This window comes from Nicotiana tabacum, chromosome 13 (genome assembly GCF_000715075.1).
Source record: "Nicotiana tabacum cultivar K326 chromosome 13, ASM71507v2, whole genome shotgun sequence".
Taxonomy (NCBI): Eukaryota; Viridiplantae; Streptophyta; class Magnoliopsida; order Solanales; family Solanaceae; genus Nicotiana; species Nicotiana tabacum.
This window is the reverse complement of record NC_134092.1, coordinates 13235301-13259214: the sequence shown is the minus strand read 5'-3', so window position 1 is coordinate 13259214 and position 23914 is coordinate 13235301. Positions and strand designations below refer to the sequence as shown.

At 36.1% G+C, this 23914-nt stretch overlaps 3 protein-coding genes and 1 pseudogene across 3 annotated transcripts; 3 read left to right on the top strand and 1 right to left on the bottom strand.

Moving 5' to 3' along the window:
• The first annotated feature begins 205 nt into the window (after window positions 1-205).
• LOC107781778 (uncharacterized) lies at window positions 206-2131 on the top strand. The gene has a single exon (XM_016602551.2). It carries the CDS (start codon window positions 206-208, stop codon window positions 2129-2131), a length of 1926 nt encoding a protein of 641 aa, XP_016458037.2.
• An 883-nt stretch (window positions 2132-3014) lies between these two features.
• On the top strand, window positions 3015-5622 carry LOC107781775 (uncharacterized). The gene is made up of 3 exons (XM_016602548.2): window positions 3015-3570; window positions 4149-4650; window positions 5015-5622. Exons 1-3 carry the CDS (start codon window positions 3151-3153, stop codon window positions 5497-5499), a joined length of 1407 nt encoding a protein of 468 aa, XP_016458034.1. The 5' UTR covers window positions 3015-3150; the 3' UTR covers window positions 5500-5622.
• Window positions 5623-7671: 2049 nt separating this feature from the next.
• Window positions 7672-12038, top strand: LOC107781779 (uncharacterized; annotated as a pseudogene).
• Window positions 12039-12251: 213 nt separating this feature from the next.
• Window positions 12252-21354, bottom strand: LOC107791094 (uncharacterized protein At4g19900). Its single transcript, XM_075227744.1, is given in 6 exon segments — window positions 12252-12819; window positions 17210-17404; window positions 18082-18216; window positions 19432-19581; window positions 19863-20566; window positions 20568-21354. Coding segments are annotated over 6 exon segments (2055 nt in total). The 5' UTR covers window positions 21252-21354; the 3' UTR covers window positions 12252-12632.
• Window positions 21355-23914: the final 2560 nt, after the last annotated feature.

Here is a 23914-nt window from a genome sequence, read left to right as displayed (position 1 = left end):
TCAAAGAAATATTTCGGGCTTAAAGCGTCGTTTCAATCCTAAATGGTTTAAAGGATATCATAATTGGTTGGAGTATAGTGTGATTGAAGATGCAGCTTACTGTTTGTATTGTTACTTATTTCAAGATGAAGGCATTCATCAAGGTGGAGGTGATGTATTTTCAAGTTTAGGATTTAAGAGCTTGCACAAAAAGAACATATTAGATATGCATGGGTCGAGCAGTATTTATAATCAGGCAAAAAGGAAATGTGAAGATCTATTAAAACAAAAACATTCAACTCAAACTTCATTTGATAGGCAATCTACTCAAACCAAGCTCGAATACAAAATTCGCTTGAAGGCTTCAATTGAGGTGGTAAGACTCCTATTGAATCAAGGATTGGCATTTCGTGGACATCATGAAGATGAATCATCATTAAACAAGGGTAACTTTCTTGAGATTCTTTCACGGTATACAGAGAGGTGCGATAAAATTCGTGATCTTGTGTTGAAAAAGGCTCCAAAGAATGATCAGTTGACTTCTCATAAAATTCAAAAAGACATTATCATTGCATGTAAAATAGAAACAGTTAAAGAAATTATGGACGATCTAAATGGAGACTTTTTTGCATTACTAGTTGATGAATCATGTGATGTATCACGCAAAGATCAATTAGCTACTGTCATGCGATATGTTAATAGATGTGGATCTATGGTGGAGCATTTTATTGGGATCGTTCATGTTCGTAATACTACTGCTTTGTGTTTAAAGAAAGCAATTGTTGATTACCTTGCTCAACATTCTTTGAATTTATCTTATGTGCATGGACAGTGCTATGATGGAGCAAGCAACATGCAAGGGGATTTACGTGGCCTCAAAACTTTGATTCAACAAGAAAGTAAATCTGCTTATTTCATTCATTGTTTTGCACACCAACTTCAATTGACTCTTGTTGCGGTATCCAAAAAGTGTCTTGAAGTGGGAGAACTTGTATTGTTGGTTTCTAATGTATTGAATATAGTGGGAGGTTCTTTTAAACGTATGGATGATCTTCGAGAATCTCAAGCAGAAAAAGTTCAAGAGGCATTAGACATGGGTGAACTTGAAACTGGTAGGGGTTTGAATCAAGAACTTGGTCTTGCTAGAGCTGCCGATACTCGTTGGGGTTCGCACTACAAATCTTTTAAGAACTTTATTTCTATATTTGGCTCAATTATTGATGTTCTTGATACTATCGTTGTTGATGTCCGGACTTTAAAAGAAAGAGTTAAGGCAAAGGGATATCTTAGCACTTGTCAAACATTTGAGGTTGCTTTCATGTTGCACCTAATGAGAGATATTTTGGCGATCACAAATGAGCTTAATACGTCCTTACAAAAAAAGGAGCAAGATATTGCAAATGCTATTCTACTTGTTGAAGTGGCAAAGAAACGGTTGCAAAAGTTAAGAGAAGAAGAATGTGATTCACTTATTGATAAGGTATCTGCATTTTGTGTCAAGTATAATATTTTGATACCAAACTTTGATGACCTCTATGTTAACTCTGGAAGATCTCGACGTAAAGTTGCTGATTATACTATTTTACATCACTATCGTGTTGATATATTTTTTAAGATTATTGATTGGCAAGTTCAAGAACTCAATGCTCGTTTTAATGAGGTGACAACGAACTTGCTTGTTGGACTAGCTTGCTTAAATCCAGTTGACTCATTTTCCAGTTTTGACATAAACAAGATATTGAGGATGACTGAATTATATCCTGATGATTTTGATGAGAATATAATGGTTACACTCAAGAATCAGCTTGAAACTTGTATTGTTGATGTTCGTGATGTTGATGAAAGGTTCTCAAATTTACAAGGACTTGTTGATCTTTCTGAAACACTAGTTAAGACAAAGAAGCATTTGAATTATCCATTTGTGTTTCGCCTTGTAAAATTTGCTTTGCTTCTACCTGTTGCCACTGCTACCGTTGAAAGAACTTTTTCGGCGATGAAGTCGATCAAGAGTGAATTGCGAAACCGAATGAATGACGAATTCATGAGCGGTTGTTTGGTACCTTATGTAGAAAGAAAAATATTTAACACCATTTCTGATGAGACTATTATGAATACGTTTCAGGAAATAAAAACTCGTAGAGGACAGTTGTAATGATATATATTTTTTTGACCTCTTTATATATTTGCTTCTTCGCATTTTGAACCCGCTTGATAAAAATCTCGGGTCCACCACTGAAAGTGCGTGAGTCTCAAACGTCGTGAAATGGCAAAAGAAGCCAATCAGTATGTGACACATGGAAACAATAATCATTTAAATGCGGAAAATCAATGTTATTTACATAATTACATTACTATATTATTTGAACTCAAAATTATCTATCATCATTTGAACATGCATAAATGATCAATTTAACTAAGTTATTTAGATTTATAGCATATGTACTTATATTTTAGAAATGGAGTATGTGACGTTATCGTATCTTAGTTAAAACTTCTTCCCATAATAGAAATGAACTTAAATTGCTCGTTAAAATTAGTACTCTCCTCGTCTCCATTTATGTGAGGATTTTTGGATTTTGAGAGTTAAATAATTTTTTTATCGTAATTTTTTTTATGCCTTTTAAATTAATAATTCTTGTGACTTATAATATTTATTTTATATACAATAACAACATCCCAGTTTATTTTCACAAGTGAAGTATGAGTAGGATAAGATGTACACATCTTACTACTATAATTTTTAAATTTATAGTAAATTTTGTTTAAAAAAACTAAAACATTATATGTCCAAATTCAAGAAATTTGACTCTTGATGTTTGAACTATGCCACAGTAGAAATACTATTATTATTATTATTATTATTATTATTATTATTATAAAGAAAAGGAGGCTCATATTTGAATCTTTTGAACCCAAAAGAATAAGTAGTCAGCATTTCGGCAAGTGATTCAAAGGTCAAACATTTTTTTATTTTTTTTATTTTTATTTTACTTTACTATAAACATTGACTAATTAATCTCCTCTTTATAATCTCCCTCTTCACTCTTTCTTTTCCACCCAATTCGCTTCCTTGAGTTCTTCCATATATTGTACTAGAAAACTAAGATTCTCTCTTTTCCCATAGATTTATCTATACTAGTTTTTTTTCTTCTTTTTCTGTAAAGATCTAAAATGGCTTCTCTACAACAGTTAACACTAGATTTGATAAGGCAGGATCTTCTTGATGATATTATTTTTGCGGAAAATTACGGCTTATCGGAAACCAACACTAGTTTTGATTCAAAAACTGAATTAAATAGCTTTAAATTCGAGGCAAAAGCACCTCGTATAAGTTCAAATTCCCGGAAATTCAGTTCAAAAACAGAGGATTCAGTTCAGAAAATGGAAAATACCTTGGGGACGAAGCGTTACAGAGGGATCAGGCTAAGGCGGGGTAAATTTGTTGCAGAGGTTTGTGACCCGAGCCGAAAAGGGAAACGGATTTGGCTAGGAACTTTTGATACTGCAATAGATGCAGCCAGGGCATATGATACTGCAGCGTTTAAGCTAAGAGGGAGCAGAGCAATTCTGAATTTCCCTCCACAAAAGAAGGTAATTGTTGTTTCTATTTATGTGACAGCTTTTTCTTTTTAATAATAATAAAATAAATATATTTTTATTTTTAAAAGTAATTAAGTTAAATATCTTTATTTTATTTTTAATGACATATATCTTAAACAATCAAGAATATCATTTTATTTTTAGTTACAATCAGAAATATCATTTTCTAAATTGTATTTCTATACTTTCATAATCAGAATATTATGAAAAATTTAAGAGTACAAGTTTTTTTTTCAAATTTTAGAATTCATGCGGAGTCAAACAATTCATGAGAAACTACATGGCTAAATTGATAGATTTCAACCAAAGGGCGTTCGATGCTTAGAGGAGTATTTTTGTGTGTTATAGTCCACGCCATTTGCATGAATTCGGTCGACTGTCTCCAAATCTTCTAAAATTTTATGTGCCTATAAAAAATATTTTTTGGCGTTAGGGCCATAAAATTGAAATTTTGTACGATTTCCAGACTTCCGTGTGTTATAGTCCACGCCATCTGCATGAATTCAGGGGATCGGATCCGAAACGCCTAAAATTTTGCGGGCTAATACTGATTTAATTTTCAATCATAGGACATGGAATTAAGATTGCCTGAGATAAATGGCATTTTTTACCCAAAGGACAACGATTCACAGCGTTCAGAGAACAATGGTACTGCACTGCTTGTTCCGCACGACTTATTCAACAATGAAGGGCTAGAGCAAGTTGATTTATTACTTCCGCATGCAACAGAGGCAACTGTGATGAACAGAGGAAGTATGGTTAACGCGAATGTAGCACATGATCAGTGCAACGACGGAGGAGAAATAGTGCAGCCCGATTTACATTGTGTGAAATCATTTGTAGAAATTGATTCAAGGAGTAATGACAAAGTGGAGCATAATGATATTGCTAGAGGAAGTTCATCATGTGAAAGACTATTGGTTGAAGCTGATGCAATGACCAACATTCAGAACGTAGATTCAATGAACAAGTGCACAATAGCAAGGCTAGAAAAAGATTATGGGATTACTCGCGAGATTCTAGAGCAGCATTTTGGGAAGACTCTTGTAGATGCTGCCAAGACCCTACGTGGTAAGTTAACTCTGGTGCATATATTTGAGGCTTGTATCTCTTTTCATGTTATTAAAACTTCCTCCGTTTTAGTTTATCTGAACCTTTTCGCTATTTGAGATTCAAACTATGTAAAATTTGACCGACATTCTGAAAATTTATTTTTTCATCATATTAACATGAAAAAAATGTAACTTATTGTACTTTGCGTATAGTTTTTGAATATCTAAATTTTAATTTTAAATTATCGAGTTAATCTAATCCAAAAGCGACAAGGTCCACATAAACTGGAACGGAGATCAGTATGTATGTATGCCCTTTAATTAGATGAGATGAATTTTGCTTAGGTTCACTGAAATCCGTTTTTGGAACTTGTTTTTTGCAGTTAGTCGATCAACATTGAAACGAGTATGTAGAGAATACAATATCTCTAGATGGCCACATCATAAGACCAGAAAGGTTTATCACCGTGTTAGCCAAGGCGTATCTCTACAAAGTGCTGAACAATATGTGGAAGATACTCAACAATGTCCTGATCTGTCCCAAGAAAAAGGCACAGATCTTTTGGCGCATAAGAAATCGCCTGCAGCAGAAAAACCTTGTGATAATCTGATGACTTTAAAGGTTACATATAGAGGCGATATCATTAAGTTTCAACTCTCCCCTTCATCAACCAGGGTAGAACTGGAGGTGGAAGTGGAAAAGAGGCTTAACATATCACTTCAGAGGTTTTCAATCAAGTATCAAGATGACGACGATGATTGGATTTTGATAACTAGTAATTCAGATTTGAGTTACGGTATGAATTCATTAAGATTGTTAGGAAGAACTACTATGAAATTACTGGTTACCCCAATATCTGAGACATGAATTTTCGCTAAGTTATTATGGTTCATCTTTATTGCCGAACTTTAGAGTGTTGTTTCTTTGCCAGTGATATTTGTTGTATGTCTTTGAGCTCATTATAAATAATAGAGAAGTCTAATTTGAAAACCCTTTTGGACTGTTTAATATCAGTTGCTTCAGAAAAAAATGATTTAAGTGCCACTAATGGCATTTATATATAAACTTTTTTACAATCGTTGAACCAAGTAACTTTCTACATCACACACACCCTTTGGGTGCGACCCTTCACCGAATTATGTGCGAATGCTGGATGCTCTGTGAACAGAGCTGCCTTTTTTTTGTTGTTGTTGGTATTGAGAGATATTGGGATAGAAATATTGGAGTTCAGGATTATCCTTAACTTCGAGTTTATTGAAGTGTGAATTGACAGATAAATTACTTTGATCAGTAAATTTCGAGTCTACTACAACATATGTTTCAACCATAACGGTTCTTGTGTAGTACAGTAGATAATTGTTTATCAGTATTTATGGACACTATTGGTATCAAGATTTTTATAGATAAATAAATAGGTTAGCTCTTTCGAAACCTTTAATTAATTATGTACTTCCAAATATTTTCTCACAATACAGGTGTGCCCGTATACATATGAGTTTCAGTTTTCTGTCTTTCAGTGTTGCTTTATAAAGCACACTAGGGTAGTGAAAGACTGAACGTAGGCGGTTATGTGAGTGTGTAATATAAATCTGTTAAATAGGAAAGTACATGCGTGCTACTAGGCCTACGGGTAAGAAAAGGAAAAACTCTCAACTACCTACTAACCTTCTATCCTAATACTCAACTTCAACAACCTCCTATCAAGGGTCATGTCGCGTCATGTCCTACCTAATCACCTCTCCCCAGTACTTCTTAAGTCTGCCTCGACCTCTACTCAAACCCGTCATGGTCAACCTCTCACACCTCCTAACAGGAGCGTCAATGCTTCTCCTCATAACACTCAGCCGCGTCATAATTTCTTTTTAACAATATTTATACGTTTGAACTGAAGACTAAAAGGTGGTCAAGTCTGATACCAGGTAATATTATTATGACAGATGGCGAAGAAAAGAACAGAGGGTGAAAAATCGATCTTCATCGTTCTACCGAATAAATTACCATTGGCAGAAAGTTACTAGCAATTCTTGTCAAAAGATCAGTATTGAGAACTTGACTTGAGTATTCAATGGAGTGATAGTCCTGGATTAAAATGGCCCTCGCCTAGAAGCATCGACTTGCATTGTAAAAGGTTCTAACGAAAACTCCCCTAGATTCTCTAAGGTTGGTATGTAAAGGCCAACTCATCGTTGCACTTATTTTAGAAGGATCAATATGCATCACCTGATATGACCAAGATACTATCAACCTAGTTATGTGCAAATGAACACTAGGATTTTTTTACAAATACATGGTAGTCCACCCACTCAGTAACTTAAGAACTGTATCTAGATGCACCAAATGTTGATGTAGTGTAACACTGTATATAAGTAATGTTGAAGGCCGATTTGAGGTCGGAATTGGATGTTGGACTCGTATCGGAATGGGTGTTCGGAATTTGTCAATTTGATCGGGTTATGGGGTGCGGGCCCGGGGTTGACTTTTTTATTTTACTTAAAGAAGTTTTATTATTCGGATTCGTTTCCTATAACTTTTATTTATGATATTAAGTTATTTTGGCTTGATTCAAGTCATCCAGAGGTTGATTAACGCGGGAAGGGCTTATTAGAGGATTGATTTAGCTTGATTGAGGTAAGTATCGTGCCTAACTTTATGTGGAGGAAACTTTCCCTTACGTGTACATGAGGTGACGAGTGTGTGCACGGGCATATGTGTGGTAATTGACTGGATTAAGCCTTAGGCTATTAATATGCCTTGATTTGGAGCTGTTTGTTATATGAAACATGTTTTTATTTTGTTGTTCACTCCTCGTACCCTTATATTATTGTGATAATTGTTGTACACATTGTTGTTGAGCCACGACTATATCTTGTTGTGGCATTGATATTGTTATTGTGGTGATGTTATGGCACATGTGTACGTGAGGTGTGGGTGGTTGTTATTGTTGTGTTGTGATTGAGATGTGCATACGGCGGAATAAAGGTGGTGTGTATATTGATGCGCATGCGGTGAGATAAGGAGGCTTATGCGCGTGTTGCTAATATGGAGAAATACTTCATTGTGAAGCACACGCGGCGAGATGAGGGGGCTTATGCTCGTGAAGCTGTTTCGGGAAAATATTTTAAAATGTGAAGCTCACGCGATGTTGTAGGGATGATTTGTGATTTGTGACTCGTGATTTATGATTATGAGGTGTGGTACCTCGGTGTGATTATTGTTGTAAATCTTGTGTTGGAACGGCTTGAGGATTTGAACGGTCATTGTTTTTCATTAATCACTTGTACTTTAACTGTGTTCGGGTTAATTTGTTGTGTTATCACATGTTTACTCTTTGTTGCCATTTATTGATTCCGCTTCTCGTTGTTAGCTTTATATTGATATTCTGCACAGGTTTTATGTTTAGTGAGTGTCTTGACTTGAACCTTGTCACTACTCTACCGAGGTTAGTCTTGATACTTACTGGGTACCGATTGTGGTGTACTCATACTACACTTCTGCACATTTTTGTGCAGATCCAGGTACCTCGGATCGAGCCGGTCGCTAGTGTGTTAAGCCAGATATTGAGGAGACTTCAAGGTATACCTGTTGTTCTCGCTCACAAGCCTCGGAGATTTCGCATGTACTCTCTGTAGAGCTTATGACTTCGTACTACCAGTTTTGAGATTTATTTGACTTTGTATTTTCGCTTTTGGTTATGTTAAAGCACTTTTCAACTTTCATTATTATTTAAGTTGGTGTTTAGTTCTATTGATCTTGATATGTGATAGGCTTACCTAGTCCTAGGAACTAGGTGCCATTACGATCCTAAAGGTGGGATTTTGGGGTCTGTGACACTAGTGAAGTTTAACTTTGGGAACAATAGTGCTCGACACATAGGAGAAAAGTTTTAGATTAATTAAGATGACCTATGCTTTTTCATTAGTAACAGTTCCTATCGTTGTAAATAGTATTCTAGCCCATAAGTTGTTGGAGTATATAAACTTGACTTGGTTTACTTTGACATTTTCTTCCACTGTCTTCATTTGTTTGTACTTTTAGGCAGTAGTATTTAAAATTGACACTCTAAAGTCTTAACCGAAAAACAGTGCGGAGACTAACAAGAGTATATTGATATCATAAATTAGATCATCTAAGATCATTAACCATTCTTGTTTTAGGAAAAAGAGAAGCCTGCCTGTTATAGTTATGGGCACAAGTTAGAAATTTTCTCTTTGCTCTTGTAGCTTTCATTCTATTACATGACCATACTTCATTGGCAACTGTTCCCAATATCAGCACTGATGAAGCTGCTCTTCTAGCCTTGAAATCTCATATTTCTTCTTCTGATCCTAACAACATCGGTCTTCTTCCAGCCCAGTGTGCAGCTGGATTGGAATCAGTTGCAGCTCTCGCCACCGTAGAGTCGCAGCTTTAGACATTAGTAACAACACTCTCCGTGGAGAGTTGCCAGAAGAGTTGGCTCATTTGCAAAGGCTGAAACTGGTTAATATAAGGCACTGGTGTCATTCCATCATTTTTAAGTTTGTTACCAAATCTTCGCATTGTGCTCCTTTCAACAATCCCCTCCTCTTTCCAGTGTTGAGAATACAGAGAATTTTTTCTGGAAGGAGAAATCCCTAGAGAAGTTGGCGATCTACGTTACATGACTTTTTTAGACCTGCAACATAACCATCTTACTGGCTCTATACCACCATCAATCTTTAACATTACAACAATACAAATTATTGCTCTTAGTCACAACAATCTTACCGGTAAGCTTCCAACAGCGCTATATGTGACCATCTTCCAAACCTGGAATTGCTTTACCTCTCAACTAACTACCTAGAGGGCGTCATTCCACCAAACATAGAAAAATGTGGAAAGCTTCAAATCTTGTCATTGTCCGTCAATCAGTTCATTGGAACTGTACCAAGAAATCTAGCTAACTTGACAGCACTTACAATATTAGATCTTCGAGACCTGCACTTAGAAGGTAGTATGATATTTCCTTACAAGAATCGGAAATTTTCTTCCTTCTCTCTCTCTCTCTCTCTCTCTCTCTCTCTCTCTCTCTCTCTCTTCTCATATATTTCCCACACTTGACAGGAGAGATACCAGGCGCTGTCATTATACAATAATGTGTTTACTGGTCCCGTACCTGCTAGCATTTTCAACATGTTAGAACTGCAGATCATAGGACTTGCAGGAAACAGGTTTTCAGTTACTCTACCTTCAGATTTTGACCGTCAACTGCCCAACCTGGAAAACTTTTCTTGTTCAAGTAATCTTTTGAGCGATTTTATCTCGTCTTCAATCTCAAATTCTTCAAGACTCACGGGACTTGATATCTCATGGAATAGTTTCACAGATCCAATTCCTGAATCACTTGGTAACTTAGAATATCTTGAGATTTTACACTTGGGGAGTAATAAGTTTTTCAGTGATTCAGCATTGAGCTTCCTTACATCACTCACAAACTGTAGGGAACTAAGAGTATTCAAATTTGATCGGAATCCGTTGGACGGTGTTTTTCCTGCATCAGTTGGAAATTTTTCTGCTATGCAAAATTTTGAAGGACAGGGTTGTAAACTGAAGGGCGTCGTTCCGGAAGAAATTGGTAATCTTACTGGAATGAAAATGATGAGTCTGCAAAACAATGAGTTGGCTGGACATATTCCAAAGAATGTTGAACCTTCAAGAACTTTACCTGCAAAGCAACAAGATAGAAGGACCCATACCAGATATTATCTGCAATTTAAAGAGTCTTGGTGCATTAGACTTATCAGGAAACCATTTTTCTGGTTCAGTGCTACCATGCTTAGGAAGTGTTACCAGTTTGAGGAAACTTTATCTAGCTAACAACAGGTTGAATTCAAGATTACCTGCAAGCTTAGGGAGCCTTCAAGATCTCATAGAATTCAATGTTTCGTCAAATTTATTCAGTGGGCAAATTCCACTAGAGATTGGAAATTTAAAGGCTGCAACACTCATCGATCTGTCAAAAAATGATTTCTCTGGTAAGATCCCCAACATCTTAGGGTACCTTGATAAATTGATCAAACTTTCTCTAGCGCATAATAGATTAGACGGGCCTATCCCGGATAAATTGATAGGCCTTGGAATTCTTGGATTTGTGTAATAACAATCTTAGTGGTGAAATTCCAAAGTCATAGAAGCTCTTGTGTATCTGAAATACTTGAATTTCTCATTTAATAAACTCAGTGGAGAGATTCCCACTGGAGGTCCTTACGCAAATTTCACAAGTCATTCTTTCTTGTCCAATAATGCTCTGTGTGGTGATTCTACCAAGAGGAAGAAGAGAATCTTGGTTTTGTACGTCCCTTTGGGAGTGGGCCTGCTTTTTCTTGCATATGTATTTTTAAGATTGCGAAAGAAAAAGAAGAATACAGGTCAAGCAGATGTGTCTCTGGTAAAAGGGCATGAAAGAATTTCCTATTATGAACTTGAACAAGCAACAGAAGGATTCAGTGAAAGCAACTTTCTTGGGTAGTGGGAGTGGAGTTTCAGCATGGTCTATAAAGAGATACTTAAGGATGGTACTCTTTTGGCAGCAAAGGTTTTCAATGTGCAATTAGAGGGTGCATTCAAAAGTTTTGACACAGAATGTGAGATGCTAAGAAACCGAAATCTTACCAAAGTTATCACTAGTTGCTCCAACCCTGACTTCAAAACCTCAGTATTGGAATACATGCCTAATGGGACACTTGATAAATGGCTATACTCTCATAACCTGATTTATTGCAGAGATTAAATATAATGATAGATGTTGCATGTGCAATAGACTATCTCCACAACTGTGGTGCATTGTGATATGAAGCCAAGCAATGTCTTGCTAGATCAAGATATGGTTGGCCATGTCAGTGATTTTGGCATCGTAAAATTGTTAGGTGCAAGGGAGGCTTTTGTACAAACTAGGACAATGCAACCATTGGATGAATATGAAGCCTTTATATTCATTTTCGACCATGACTGCAGAGTACGGACAATATGGTTTAGCATCCACGAGCTGCGATGTATATAGTTTTGGCATCATGATGATGGAGACATTTACAAGAATGAGACCAAGTGTTGAAATATTTACTGGAGACTTGAACATACGACAGTGGGTTAGTGATTCATAAGGTGGTGGATGCAAATCTGGTACAGCCAGGGGATGAACAAACCGACGTAAAGATGTAATTAGCTTTGAGCTGCACTTTGGTGACATCTGATGCAAGAATTAGTATGGAAGATGCTCTTTCAACACTCAAAAAGATCAAGCTCCAGTTTTGTCACTAGTCAACACTAGGTGGAATCAGATCATCAGCTCTGGATTCCCCTATATTTTCCAAATAATGAGATTAAATTTGGTTATATCGTATAAACCTGGTATTTCTAATATATAACGTTCAAATAAAAAATCAAAAAAGTAAAATTCACGTGCAACTTCCTTCATTTGAATCTCTTTAAAGAGATAGATACCACACAACTTTGAGCTCTCTTTAAAAGTTGTGGGGTATCTACTGGCATGAGATTAAAAATGTTTTATAAGGCACGGAATGTGACAGGTTTTGACGATATATGGCAGTCTAAATGAGATGAGACAAAAGAGAAGAAATGACGTGAAGCTGCAGATGTAGAAATATAATTTAAAAGAAACATCACTAAAATATATGATTGTTGTGTTGTCAATGACTACAAATAGTTGTACAAAACTTTGGATTAAACTAAGAGAATCATCGATGAAGTGAGAAGTACAAAAATCAAAGGGAAACAAATATACAAAAAGATCTCAGCTATAAAAAGTGGAATCTCTTAATCCTCCTTTGGGAGAATCTACACCAATTAATACACGAGGTCCAGAAGCCTTCAACCAACTATAGATTCATGTTTCCTACAACAACAATTTGGCCTTAAAAGCTGACACTCTTTCGAATCTCTTTAAAAGCTGTGAGGTATCTAATGGCATGAAACTAAAATGTTTTATAAGGCCATCTATCTGCTTTAATGGTTTTGCAAGTGATTCACAATTCTTCAGAGCAATGTAGGCAATTGTAATTAATGATCTGGTATGCAAGGCTCTCAGGCTCTGGAACCATAGCTGAAGTTAAGCCATTCCAAAAGTGAAATGTGACTGTTTCTTTGAGGATAGTTTTAAATAGCATATCTTGTTCAGCTTTCTCACTCTCCGTTGCTGGTGCTGAGAAATATCTGCCCAAGGAAAAGGAAGAGTTGGTACAACATATTTTTGTCTAATAACCCCCTGTTTTCGATTATCATCCCAGCAGAAAAATAAGCAGATGTTGCTGTTTGGTTACAAAAACCATGACATGTTCGGATGCTGCTGAAGCTCACTGAATGAGATATTAGACAGCCAAGGTTTTTGATAAGTTAGCTTTTTAACTAACTTCTCCTGTGTTTCTATAGAGTTTTATGCCCCATCTGTTGGAATAAGTTGAGTAATTATGTTTTGAATGCTGTATTTTCAGGATCATGGAGTTGTGGACGCTTTGAGAATGATAAACATGGAAAAAGGCAGATTCCGAACTTGGAAACTTTTGTTTAGTTCCCCCTTAAACTTCACGTGGTCATTAATACCCCCGTAAACTTGGCAATTTCATAGCCTCGACCCCCCTGGAAGCTCACAATCCTTAGGAGTGTGACACACGAGCTCCCACATGGATTTTTTTACAAAACAATATGTATTTTTATCTTTTAAGTCCACCAACTATTTAAATCATTTTTTCGTGCCAAAATCTATATAAAAAAACTTGAAACAACGTTATTTTGACCATGATTTTTTATTTGGCTAAAGATAATGATATTTAGCCAAGTTACTTTTATATATTTGGACAGGAAAAGAAGGAATACACATTTAAAACATATTATCATTGTAACTAAAAAATAAAAAAAAATACGTTGTTGGAACTCCATATATTGGCTAAATAAAAATTTTAGCTTAGAATAATAAAATTTCTACCAAATATTTGCGAATTTGACTCAAAAAAGAAAAATGCATAATTTAACTAAATAGTTATTGCATGAAAATAAAAATACACAGTACTTTTTTCTTTTTGTAGAAAATATACTATTTGAACTTCATTACTTTTGCTAAATCTTCTTTTTATTTGGCTAAAATAAATGAAGTTTCAACTAACTTTTATAAATTTGGACCGAAAAAAAAAGATAAGAAATACATAGTAATATATATTCATTGTATTTTAAAAAAATACAATTGGGAAAAAATATGCAATCTATCTTAAGAAGAAACAACGAGAAATACAATTGGAACAAATAAATCGTTATATTTGATTATGTAGCAATTAATATTTGAAAAATACTCCATTTGGAAGCTAATTTTTTTTATTTTTCTTCCCTCCCACACACCTAAAAGAGAGGGTATTCATGCTCTTTGCCACATCAGCATCTAGGAGGGTCAAGACTATCAAATTTTCAAGTTCGGGAGGGGGGGAGGGGGGTTATGGGTATTAAAGACCACAAAAAATTTAAGGGGGAACTAAGCAAAAGTTGCCCAGTCTAGGGGGGTCCCGAACATTTCTACCCATTGAAAAATAGCAAGAAAAGACCAAGTCCAAGTGAACGATTGGAAGAATTAAAGTTGTAACCTAAGTTGCTCCGACATGGCAGTTTAGGTGCCGCACCCGTGTCGACACGACACTAGTATGGGTGTGGGTATGGGATCCGTATAGGATCTGGTCAAACAATTTTGGGTACTTTGACCACGACGGACAGAAAAATTCGAGACGAGATACAATTTGATTACCAAAATCAAAACTAAAACTAGGGTAAATTTGAAGAAAATAGCATATCTTATCTAGGTAAATAATCTTTTATTTATCTATAACTTGAGAATAAAAAGAAAATCCACACTTTACAAGCTATACGTAACTTTTCCACAAAATTTCTCATAAATTAGAGAGATTTCTATTTTTTAAAATTATTTTTAGCCTAATCCCCGCACCCGTATCCGTACTAGGATCCGTATCCCCGAATTTTAAATTTACATCTTGAAAGATCCGACCTCTAGATCCGCACCCGTGTCGGACACCCGCACCCGTGTCCGAGCAACTTAGGTTGTAACTGAAGGCCAAAAATTTACGTAGCCTACGATGCGAAGCACGTAGCTTACGTACCTAGAAAATGGGATTAAGATGAAGACTGGGATGTTCTGGTTTTGCCTACGTGAAGCACACAGCCTACATGGGGAAAAATCACCTGAAGAAGCTGAAGCTCACGCAGCCTACGTGAAGCCCTGAAGAAAGCAGCCTACTTGAAGCATGAATCTGAAGCTAGGTGGGGCCAACCAAAGGCAATTTTGTCCACTTTTGGGACTTGATATATATAGAAGTTTAGGTCATTTTTAGGTCATCTTTGCTTCTCATTTTTACTCCTTAGTAGCCTTTAGCTAATTTGGGAAGGATTGGAAGATCAACAACACCTTGTTTGGATTTTCTTACTCTTTTAAGTCTTAATTATGTATATCTTATCATCTCAACTCTTATTTTCCATTTCTAGTATGAGTAGCTAAGCTCCATAGCTGGATTATAAACTCTTATGGCATTAATGTGAATGGGTCTTTGTTCATCTTGCTTATTATTACTTGGATTGTGATTATCTACTTGTTTCCATGCTTTATTGTTAATTTGGTGGTTGCAAACACCAGATTGAGCCCTTTTTATCTATTTCTTACTTGGAAATGTGAGAATTAGATCGGGTAGTCAACAAGTAGCAAGGATTGGAGCTTATGAAGGAATTAATGAAGCTTGATTAATAAAATCAAACTAGGAATAGGAAAATTTCTACTTAGGTCATTATCAATTGGATGAAAGTAGTAGAAATGAGCATGTTGAGGTGGATGTGCGGGCACACTAGGATAAATAAGATTAGGAATGATGATATTCGGGAGAAGGTGCATGTGGCTCCCATTGATAACAAGATGCGGGAAGCGAGGCTTAGATGATTCGGACATGTTCAGAGGAGAAGCCCAGATGCTCCGGTACGGAGGTGTGAGCGGTTGGTTGTGGAGGGCACGAGAAGAGGTAGAGGGCGGCCTAAGATGTATTGGGAGAGGTGATCAGGCAGGATATGGCGAGACTCCAGATTTCCGAGGACATGACACTTGATAGGAAGATGTGGAGGTCGAGTATTAGGGTTGTAGGTTAGGAGGTAGTTGAGTCTTGCCTTACTTCGTACCATTGTGAGACTAGCCAGGTAGGGTTTTTGTCTAAGATAGCTAGTGGCAATGTTGTGTCTTACTATTTCGCTTTTCAGTGCAGGACCTATTTACTAGCTATCGCTTTTGCTTTGCATCTTTCTTCTGGATTTCATGGGGTTCCTATTTTTCCTATGATTGTTATGGTGATACTAATATTGTCTCCTTTTGTCCTTTTGTCCTTTTGTCCTTTTGTCCTTTTGTCCTTTTGTTTTCTTGAGCTGGGGGTCTTTCGGAAACAACCTCTCTACTCCTTCGGGATAGGGGTAAGGTTTGCGTACACACTACCCTCCCCAAACCCCATTAGTGGGATTTTACTGGGTTGTTGTTGTTGTTGTCATTATCAATTGGGGCTTATTGAATTCCTTTGGGTTTGAAAGAACTTTTTAGGGAAAAGCTTGGCTATAGTTGGAAAATTCTAGTGGGCAGCCAGCTATCAATTGGATCATAATCACTAATACGAAGTATTTAGGCAAGATTAAAGACACCCATGAACTAATTATGCCATATTAAGGTTGCAACCCTGATCCTTCTCTTTATTAGAAAACCCATCTTTATTTGCATTCTACGTGCGCTTTCAAATTTAGTCATAACTGATCACCACTCTTTTGTTAGAAGATAAACTTAAGAAACATCCAGGTTGCACACTTTTAAACACTTTAGCACACGCTCCTTGTGGGATTCGACCCCAACCTAGTTGGATTTATTATTGCTAACGACCGTCTACGCTTCACTTAGAGGCGTAGGATTGGACGCCATCGTTTTTTCCCTAAAAATATTATTAGGGCTAATCTACATGAATCAATATTTTACGAGGTCAAACATTGACTCCTGATTTAGGAAAAATATCGAAATTCAAATCAATATTGAAATTACCTGTTATGTTGTTAAAATTTTGCAGCATTACTGAAACAGAAAGTGTTGCTTATGCTGTAAGGGGCCTAGACTAATGCTCCTCTCTTTCAGTACAAGACTCAACAAAGTTATATGACGTCACCATTATGCATTAGTTAGAGCAGTATATTTTAACCAAATTAGTAATAACATCATGACCGTAAGTGCAACCAATAACTCTAGTTAGAGCAGTATATATTAACCAAATCAGTAATAACACCATGACCGTAAGTGCAACCAATAATCACAATAACTCTAGTTGTAACACTACCTATCATGGCAAGAAAAGGAAAAAAGGCAATAATGTTAATATGACTAAATTTCTTTTTAGAAATGGTAATGTTAATATGACTAACAATTAAAAGTTTGAAATAACAATAATAAATCTTTCACTAATAAATTTAAGCATTTACAATCCTAAGTACCACATTTTATACTTTTGAACTAGAGACTGAAAGGTAGTAAAGTCCGTACCTGGTAATATTATTATGACCGATAGGGAAGATAAGAAAAGAGGGTTGAAACTTGACCTCCATCGTTCTATCAGAGAGATTATCATTGCCAGAAAAGTTACTAGCAACTCTTGTCAAAAGATCAGCTCCATTCCACCTTAATTGTGCGTCGTCATAAGAGGCATAAAACTCCTTCAAACACTCCATTATAAAAGGACTGCAAAAGACGTACAAGAAAGTGAATCTTGGACATAGGGTAGACAGAAGAGAATATAACATCCTTTATATACTTTTGCCATGGAATACTTGTATTATCCTGTCCTTTTCCCACAATACACTTTAAGAGGTAGTACGGTTTGAGGTTATTCTAATACTAAAATGGAATCCTTTGGTAGCATTTTCAGGCAGCACAGGACAACTTGAAATTACTTTTTATTTTAGAACAGCGGTGTGTCCAGGCCGACTTGCATGCACCTTGACTAATCCAATGGATACACCTCCCACCAGCAAGGACAACCAAAATAGTTTGTTCATTTGCAGGATGAAAGAAAGCCTTATTTCCTCTTTATTTTTTTTTTGGTTGGGGTTTTGGGGGGGGGGGGGGGTTATTTTACTAAAAGAATATGTTATTTTATCCACAAAACGGCAGTAGCCACCAGCATCAGATTAAACAGTAAAAGAAAATAATTTTATCAATCCAAATGTCCTTCCTAATTGCCCTTACTTCAATATCCAAATTTCTTCCTCAGTTGGCCCCAATTGTAGAACGTGCAAACCTGCTTTATTGCTTACTTACAAAATACCAGAGAACAGATGGATATTGCAAGGTCCAAGTACGCAAACTAGAGCATGGCAGTTAAGAACTATAGACGACAAAAGTGGAGTTACAAGTACCTTTGCTTTCTAAACGCCATTACAGCACCATTCAATGTTTTTCCACGTAGGTCATCCTCAAAAGCAACAGTATTATTCAGCAAAGACAATGAATTCAACACTATGATATCCGAGTCAAGATAGATTCCCCCATACCTGCAAGCGACAAGGAAAAAGAGCACATGAAGTTTATTTACAACACTGAAAAACTATGAATTTCATCAAAAGAAATTGAAGATCATTATCACTGAAGCAAAAACAATGCTGCAGTAAAAGGAATTAGCAAGAAGTTCATTACAAACAGGACCACAGCTGTAAATAATCCATAGGACCACATCTGTCAAATGCCCCCTTTAGTCAATCCTTCAATCATTATTCAAACAATGTGATACAGGAAAAAGATTGTGACTTAAACATTTCGGAGAAAACCGGTACAATTACACATAAATTTCTATATTTATGGCAAACATATTCTAACACGATCATGATGTCATAAGGTTCTTGGCTTTTGCCAAGAGATGTTGGTGCAAGCAACAATCTATTTTTCCCTAAGGAAAACTCATATAATTCAGCTATTGGCATATATTGCTAAAAAAACCTCACTAGGAGCAGAAAAATTCTGAGAAACATGTGATCTTGAAAAACCCTTACCATGTGCCACAGACAACTTCAATGGACTATCCATTAACATATATGCTAACATCCAAAATTTTGCATATCACCAGTATAAACTTAGATCTTTATTTAGTAGTCTTCTCACCATCAATAATTCCATCTCTTATCTTCATGAACAACCTTTCTTGTTGCTTTCTAGTCTAAGTTTAAGAATATCAGTTTATATGAAGAAGATTAGGAGAAACAAGTACACGAAACTTTGGCACAGCTTTAGTGCTCTGTTATATGAAAATTGTTACCATTCTCAAAAAAATGAAATAAACTTCAGTCAATTGAAGCTCATCTATTGCTACTCTTCCTTCTTTCACTAATTCCCATCACATTCATCAGTTATTAACCATGAGCTGCATAGTGGTACAGAAGGTACCTGTTTCTGCTTTTCTGATGATCCACGCATCAACTTGTTAATATTGAAATGATAATTCGGATGTTTTTTATATAATAAGTAATTCTACAGATTCAAATATGCAATCGGGATTTTATGTACTGGTTATTTATCTACTTTGCCTTAGTCGAGTCAAAATATTATACACAAGAAACACTAGAGCTTTTGAACTCTGTTATGCCACTCTAGGCGAACGGTAATATATTTGAATTGTTACTAAAATGCATCATCGTAGAAATGACACTTCAAGTAATTGCACAGTACATACAATACAAATACAAGGCCAAGTATATATTTCACATATTCCTTACTTGTATAGAGCTGCCAGCCTGACAAGTTCACTGTAATGTAAAGGATAATGTTTTGTCTGCTTCCACTCGTACCAGACAGAAGCAAATACATGTGTTGGTGTATCTTGTAGGAGCTCATCAAGATTGGGCATCACAACAGCCACTTTGAAGCTGCGGAAAATAAGCCATCGTCAAATCCATTCCCAATAAACTTGCAAATAGAAGAATACAACACAATAAACATGCACACGTGCATATATGCACAAAGAAGAACATAAGACAATCTTCTTTTTCTTTTTCCTTTGTTGCTTTAAGAAGAACTTAAGACTTCTCGGAAACACCATAATTAGTACAGTCTTCCTGACACAAACATGGAAACATCAAATAATTCAAACAAACAACAAGATAACAAACATTAAGAACTGAAGGCAGAAAGAAATTCAGGAATTTACCCATCCTTCACAAAACCACTAAAGAAGTTAAGTTCTATTGTCTCAGAGAAAACCACCACACAGGCATCCGGGTGATGGTTAAGTACGCTCTCAAGTCCCCTATGATACCGAGTGGTAAACATCCATGCAGGAGAATTCCACACCATGAAAAATCTCATAGTACATTTTGCTTTCCTGAAAAAGGAATCCATAAAATTAGCAAAAGACAACCGGGATTGCAAACCCGGAAAGTAACCCCATCTCTTTCCATCAGCATAGACTTGCCCAGAAACTTCACCTCTTGTCTCACCTTCCACAGCTTTCCTATTACCATTGTGTATCCCTTTGTTACTCCTAGTAGCTAAATCTTCATCAGTATCATGAACATGTACAGCTCTTTTTCCAATTCTAGCATTATCATTTAATGTTCTACGCTCCGCTCTCTTCCCTTTATTCACATACGCATCATTAGTTTTCACTAATTCAGTATTGAACTTCAACTCTTTGGACTCGAAGGCATCAATTTTGGCCAGCCCCGCCATCTTCTGCAAATCCAAAGCATCACTAACCAGTTCAGATTTTCTCAATTCAGAAACCGAAAGTGGCTTTTTCACCAGAAATGGAACTTTCTTAAGCTCATTCATCAACCCTTTCAATACAATTTTATCCCCTCTAGTCAATCCAGTAATCCCAGCTCCATCAGGATCCTGCAACATGGGATTATTTATTTGGATTTAACGCCTCCAAATTCGACTTGAACATCCGATCCCGCCTCAAAAAATCACTCTTCTTTTCAAACCACTCACCCCACCCTTCCCTCAAAGGTGATCCTTTTAGTAACAAAGCATCTTCAACACTCTTAATCTCACTCAATTTCATTCTCATTTGCACATCTACTGGAAAATCATCAGATCCAAACGCGGCCTTAGATTCATCACTCTTAAACCCTAATCCTACCTTCATCCTCGATTCGAAATTAACGTAATCCTCCCATTCCTCAATCGATCGTTTGTTAAACGCTCTCCGTACAACTCCGTGTCTCTGGTCGTAGAAATACGTAGAGGAAACCCTAGGATACTGGTTGATGAGTTCTTCGTCATCCTCTTCGGATTCGTTGGATAAGAGGAACTCATCATCGTTATTGTTGTTGTTATTGTCAGCAACGTCGAGCTCGTCGATGCGGTCGTCAGATGAGCGGTAATCAGCGTCGGCTAAATCGTCGACGAGAGGATTGTTCAGTGAAATGGTGTCGTATGAGAGGGGGTGCGGGTGGTGATTGTTAGGTTGGAGGAAGAAGTTGAGGCGACTGTAGAGGAGTGAAACCGAAAGGAGGAGGAGAATCGCGGCGGCTAAGGCGCAAATGTGAGCGCCGTAAAGCGGACGCCGCCGTGTGCGGAGGTTCCGAAGCATGTGTTATAGCAGCGGTTGGTGGCGATCCAGTTGTCACCGGATTTTTTTATGGGGGGGCGGGGAGGGGGGTGGAGTGTAACTGAGATTCTGTTATGAAATGTTACAAGTGTATTATTAACTAGTTATGTCATGCTACTTTTTCTAGGCTGGCACTTGGCTTAAAGATAAAAAAATTTCCAAACTTCAACTTGAAACTACTTTTCAATTTGAATGGATAATTTTTTTAAAATTTTTATTTTTTATTATAAAATATTTTATTTTATTATTTTATAAATATTTAAATTTAAAAATAATAACCAATAACTAATTATTAACTACTTATACCATGTTGCTTTTTTCTAGACCGCCACTTGCCTCCGAGCTTTTTACATTTTTTTTCTAAACTGTCACTTGATATCAAAAGCACCACTCGCCGCATATGAATTGTTATTGACCACTATATGGTCTTCGTCAACTCCATTGCTCACTCCATTTGTGAGCTTTCGTCAACTCCACTATAGTAAAACAACAAACTGTGATATGTCAAACCAGTATGGAGTTTGACGGAAGATAAAGAAAAGGTATCTTCTTCAAGGGGCAGAGGGAATAGAAGCTACTAAATCATATTTTCAAGAGAGATAACAGGTTCAACTCTGCACTAGGAGTATGAAAACACGGGAAGGAAACGCTATTGCAAAGAGTTACACAGGATAATGTTGAAAGCTCAGTGATTTCTGGGAAAAATTAGATTTACGATTGATAATTAAAAAATAGTCACAGTTTCAAAAGTAATCGAAATTTATCCACTTTTTTATGTAAAGATAAAATCTGAACAAAAACACTCTTAAAAATCTGAAAAAATTACTTTACATATGAGATTCCAGCATAATGTGTTGGAATTTCATGATGTGCTGGAGTTCCAATATCCAGCATATATATTATGCTAGAACTTTTCATGTGCTATAGTTCCAATATAATATGCTGGCTAGCCGTGCCATTTTCACCTGATTTCTCTGTAGAAATGACACCATGTAGTCATTCTAGAGGGCTGCTATTTAAAATTTAGTCGGTATGTCCTAAATTTCGGCTTTTTCAGTTCAATTTTTCAGGACACAAAGTTCTGATGTTAAGATTTTTAGTTCAAATTTTCAGGATAAAATAAATACTGACTAATCCTGAATAGCAGCCCTAAAAATGGCTATTTGTGTACTTCCCTCGATTTCTCTCCTCTCTTTGTGATTTCTCTTCTCATCTCCTTCTTTATGTTCATTTCCAGAAATTTCCTTTTCAGTATTCAGTTCCCTTTGTAATTCCAGTTTGCAAGTGAAGGAATACAACTATCGTGTTATAATTTGGTGTAGATTTGTGTGTGTTGTTTCATTATTTGTTTGTTTAAATAAGATATTCTCCACGAACAGTTTGTACGTGACAAATTGTAGTTCATGCAACAACGATGGCATTCAATATGTAACATGTACATATATGAGTTTAAGTCTTTAGCATTGACGTGTAAAAAATATTTACCAAATCAAGTTATTAAAAAGTATAACTATAAGTAACTTTATTTAATAGGTATATTGATTAGTAATATAGAGTAAAGAGAGAGAACCGGAGGTGCTGGTTCAGCATCCACTAAAGTAACAACTAAACCCTTCAACAACATCAACTATTACACCTCAATTCATGATTGAGATCAACCATATAAATCCTCACTAACTATTTCTCCATTTAAAATCATTTTAGACCAATATAGGCTTGCCCCGCACTTGTTAATAATCTAAGACTCCCACAAGATTGACCTTCCCTTTACTTCAGTTTAGCTTCTTTTTGCTCTTTTACATCATCATTAGATCAGGAACATAGGCACCCCTTTTTAGCTTTACTTCTTGCAAAAACATTTCTCTTGTACCGTCAAACATCTCTATAACAGTTTCGTTTATTTCGAATATTTTTGGTTGTTATAGCGAAGTGTTATTATAGAGAACATATATTATAACATAACATGAAAATTGATTCCGAAAAAGCTTGACTTTTATAGTGAAGTGTTGTTATATAGGGATATTGTTATAGAGAGGTCTGACTGTAGTTTTATTAATACGAAAAGTTCAAGGGTCTAGTCTGTTACTGTTTCTCTTGTTTTCATCTTCCTTTTCTTCTTGCCAATTGCCAAGTTGTCACTAATGATCTGACTGTGGACTCTTCTGGGGATACTATGAAAGTGGTAACTCTCCCCCTCTTGTGGTTTTTTTGTTCAGATTTAAGGTATATACAATAATAATATATATAAATTTTTATGCTCTCAGTGCAGTGATAGGCGAATCTACGCGTGGCCAAGAGTGATCAACTGAACACCTTTCGCTAAAAAAGTATACTATGTATAGGATATAATGTTAATTGTATTGATAAGAAAAATAGACCTTGAATGCCGTTGCATAACCCAGTGACTTGAATTTTCTAACTCCGTCATTGTGCAATAATCTTATTAGGAGGTTAGTTGCTAGATTATCAGTTACTAATATTTATAAAAAAGAAATTCATTATGAATTGGCAAGTTTAATGTTGCTTGCTATCCTACCGCAACCATTGGGGCTTGAGATTGGTAATATATGTAATTGATTCATTTTGCTTAGTCTAAACAATCATCTTCTTTCCAATCTTGCTTATTTTGCATTCTTTGTAATTCA

Coding starts and splice junctions, on each gene's coding strand:
- LOC107781778 (XM_016602551.2), top strand. CDS start 206: ATGCATGGGTCGAGCAGTATTTATAATCAGGCAAAAAGGAAATGTGAA.
- LOC107781775 (XM_016602548.2), top strand. CDS start 3,151: ATGGCTTCTCTACAACAGTTAACACTAGATTTGATAAGGCAGGATCTT. Junction 3,571..4,148: donor ATTTCCCTCCACAAAAGAAG/GTAATTGTTGTT, acceptor TTTCAATCATAG/GACATGGAATTAAGATTGCC. Junction 4,651..5,014: donor TGCTGCCAAGACCCTACGTG/GTAAGTTAACTC, acceptor TGTTTTTTGCAG/TTAGTCGATCAACATTGAAA.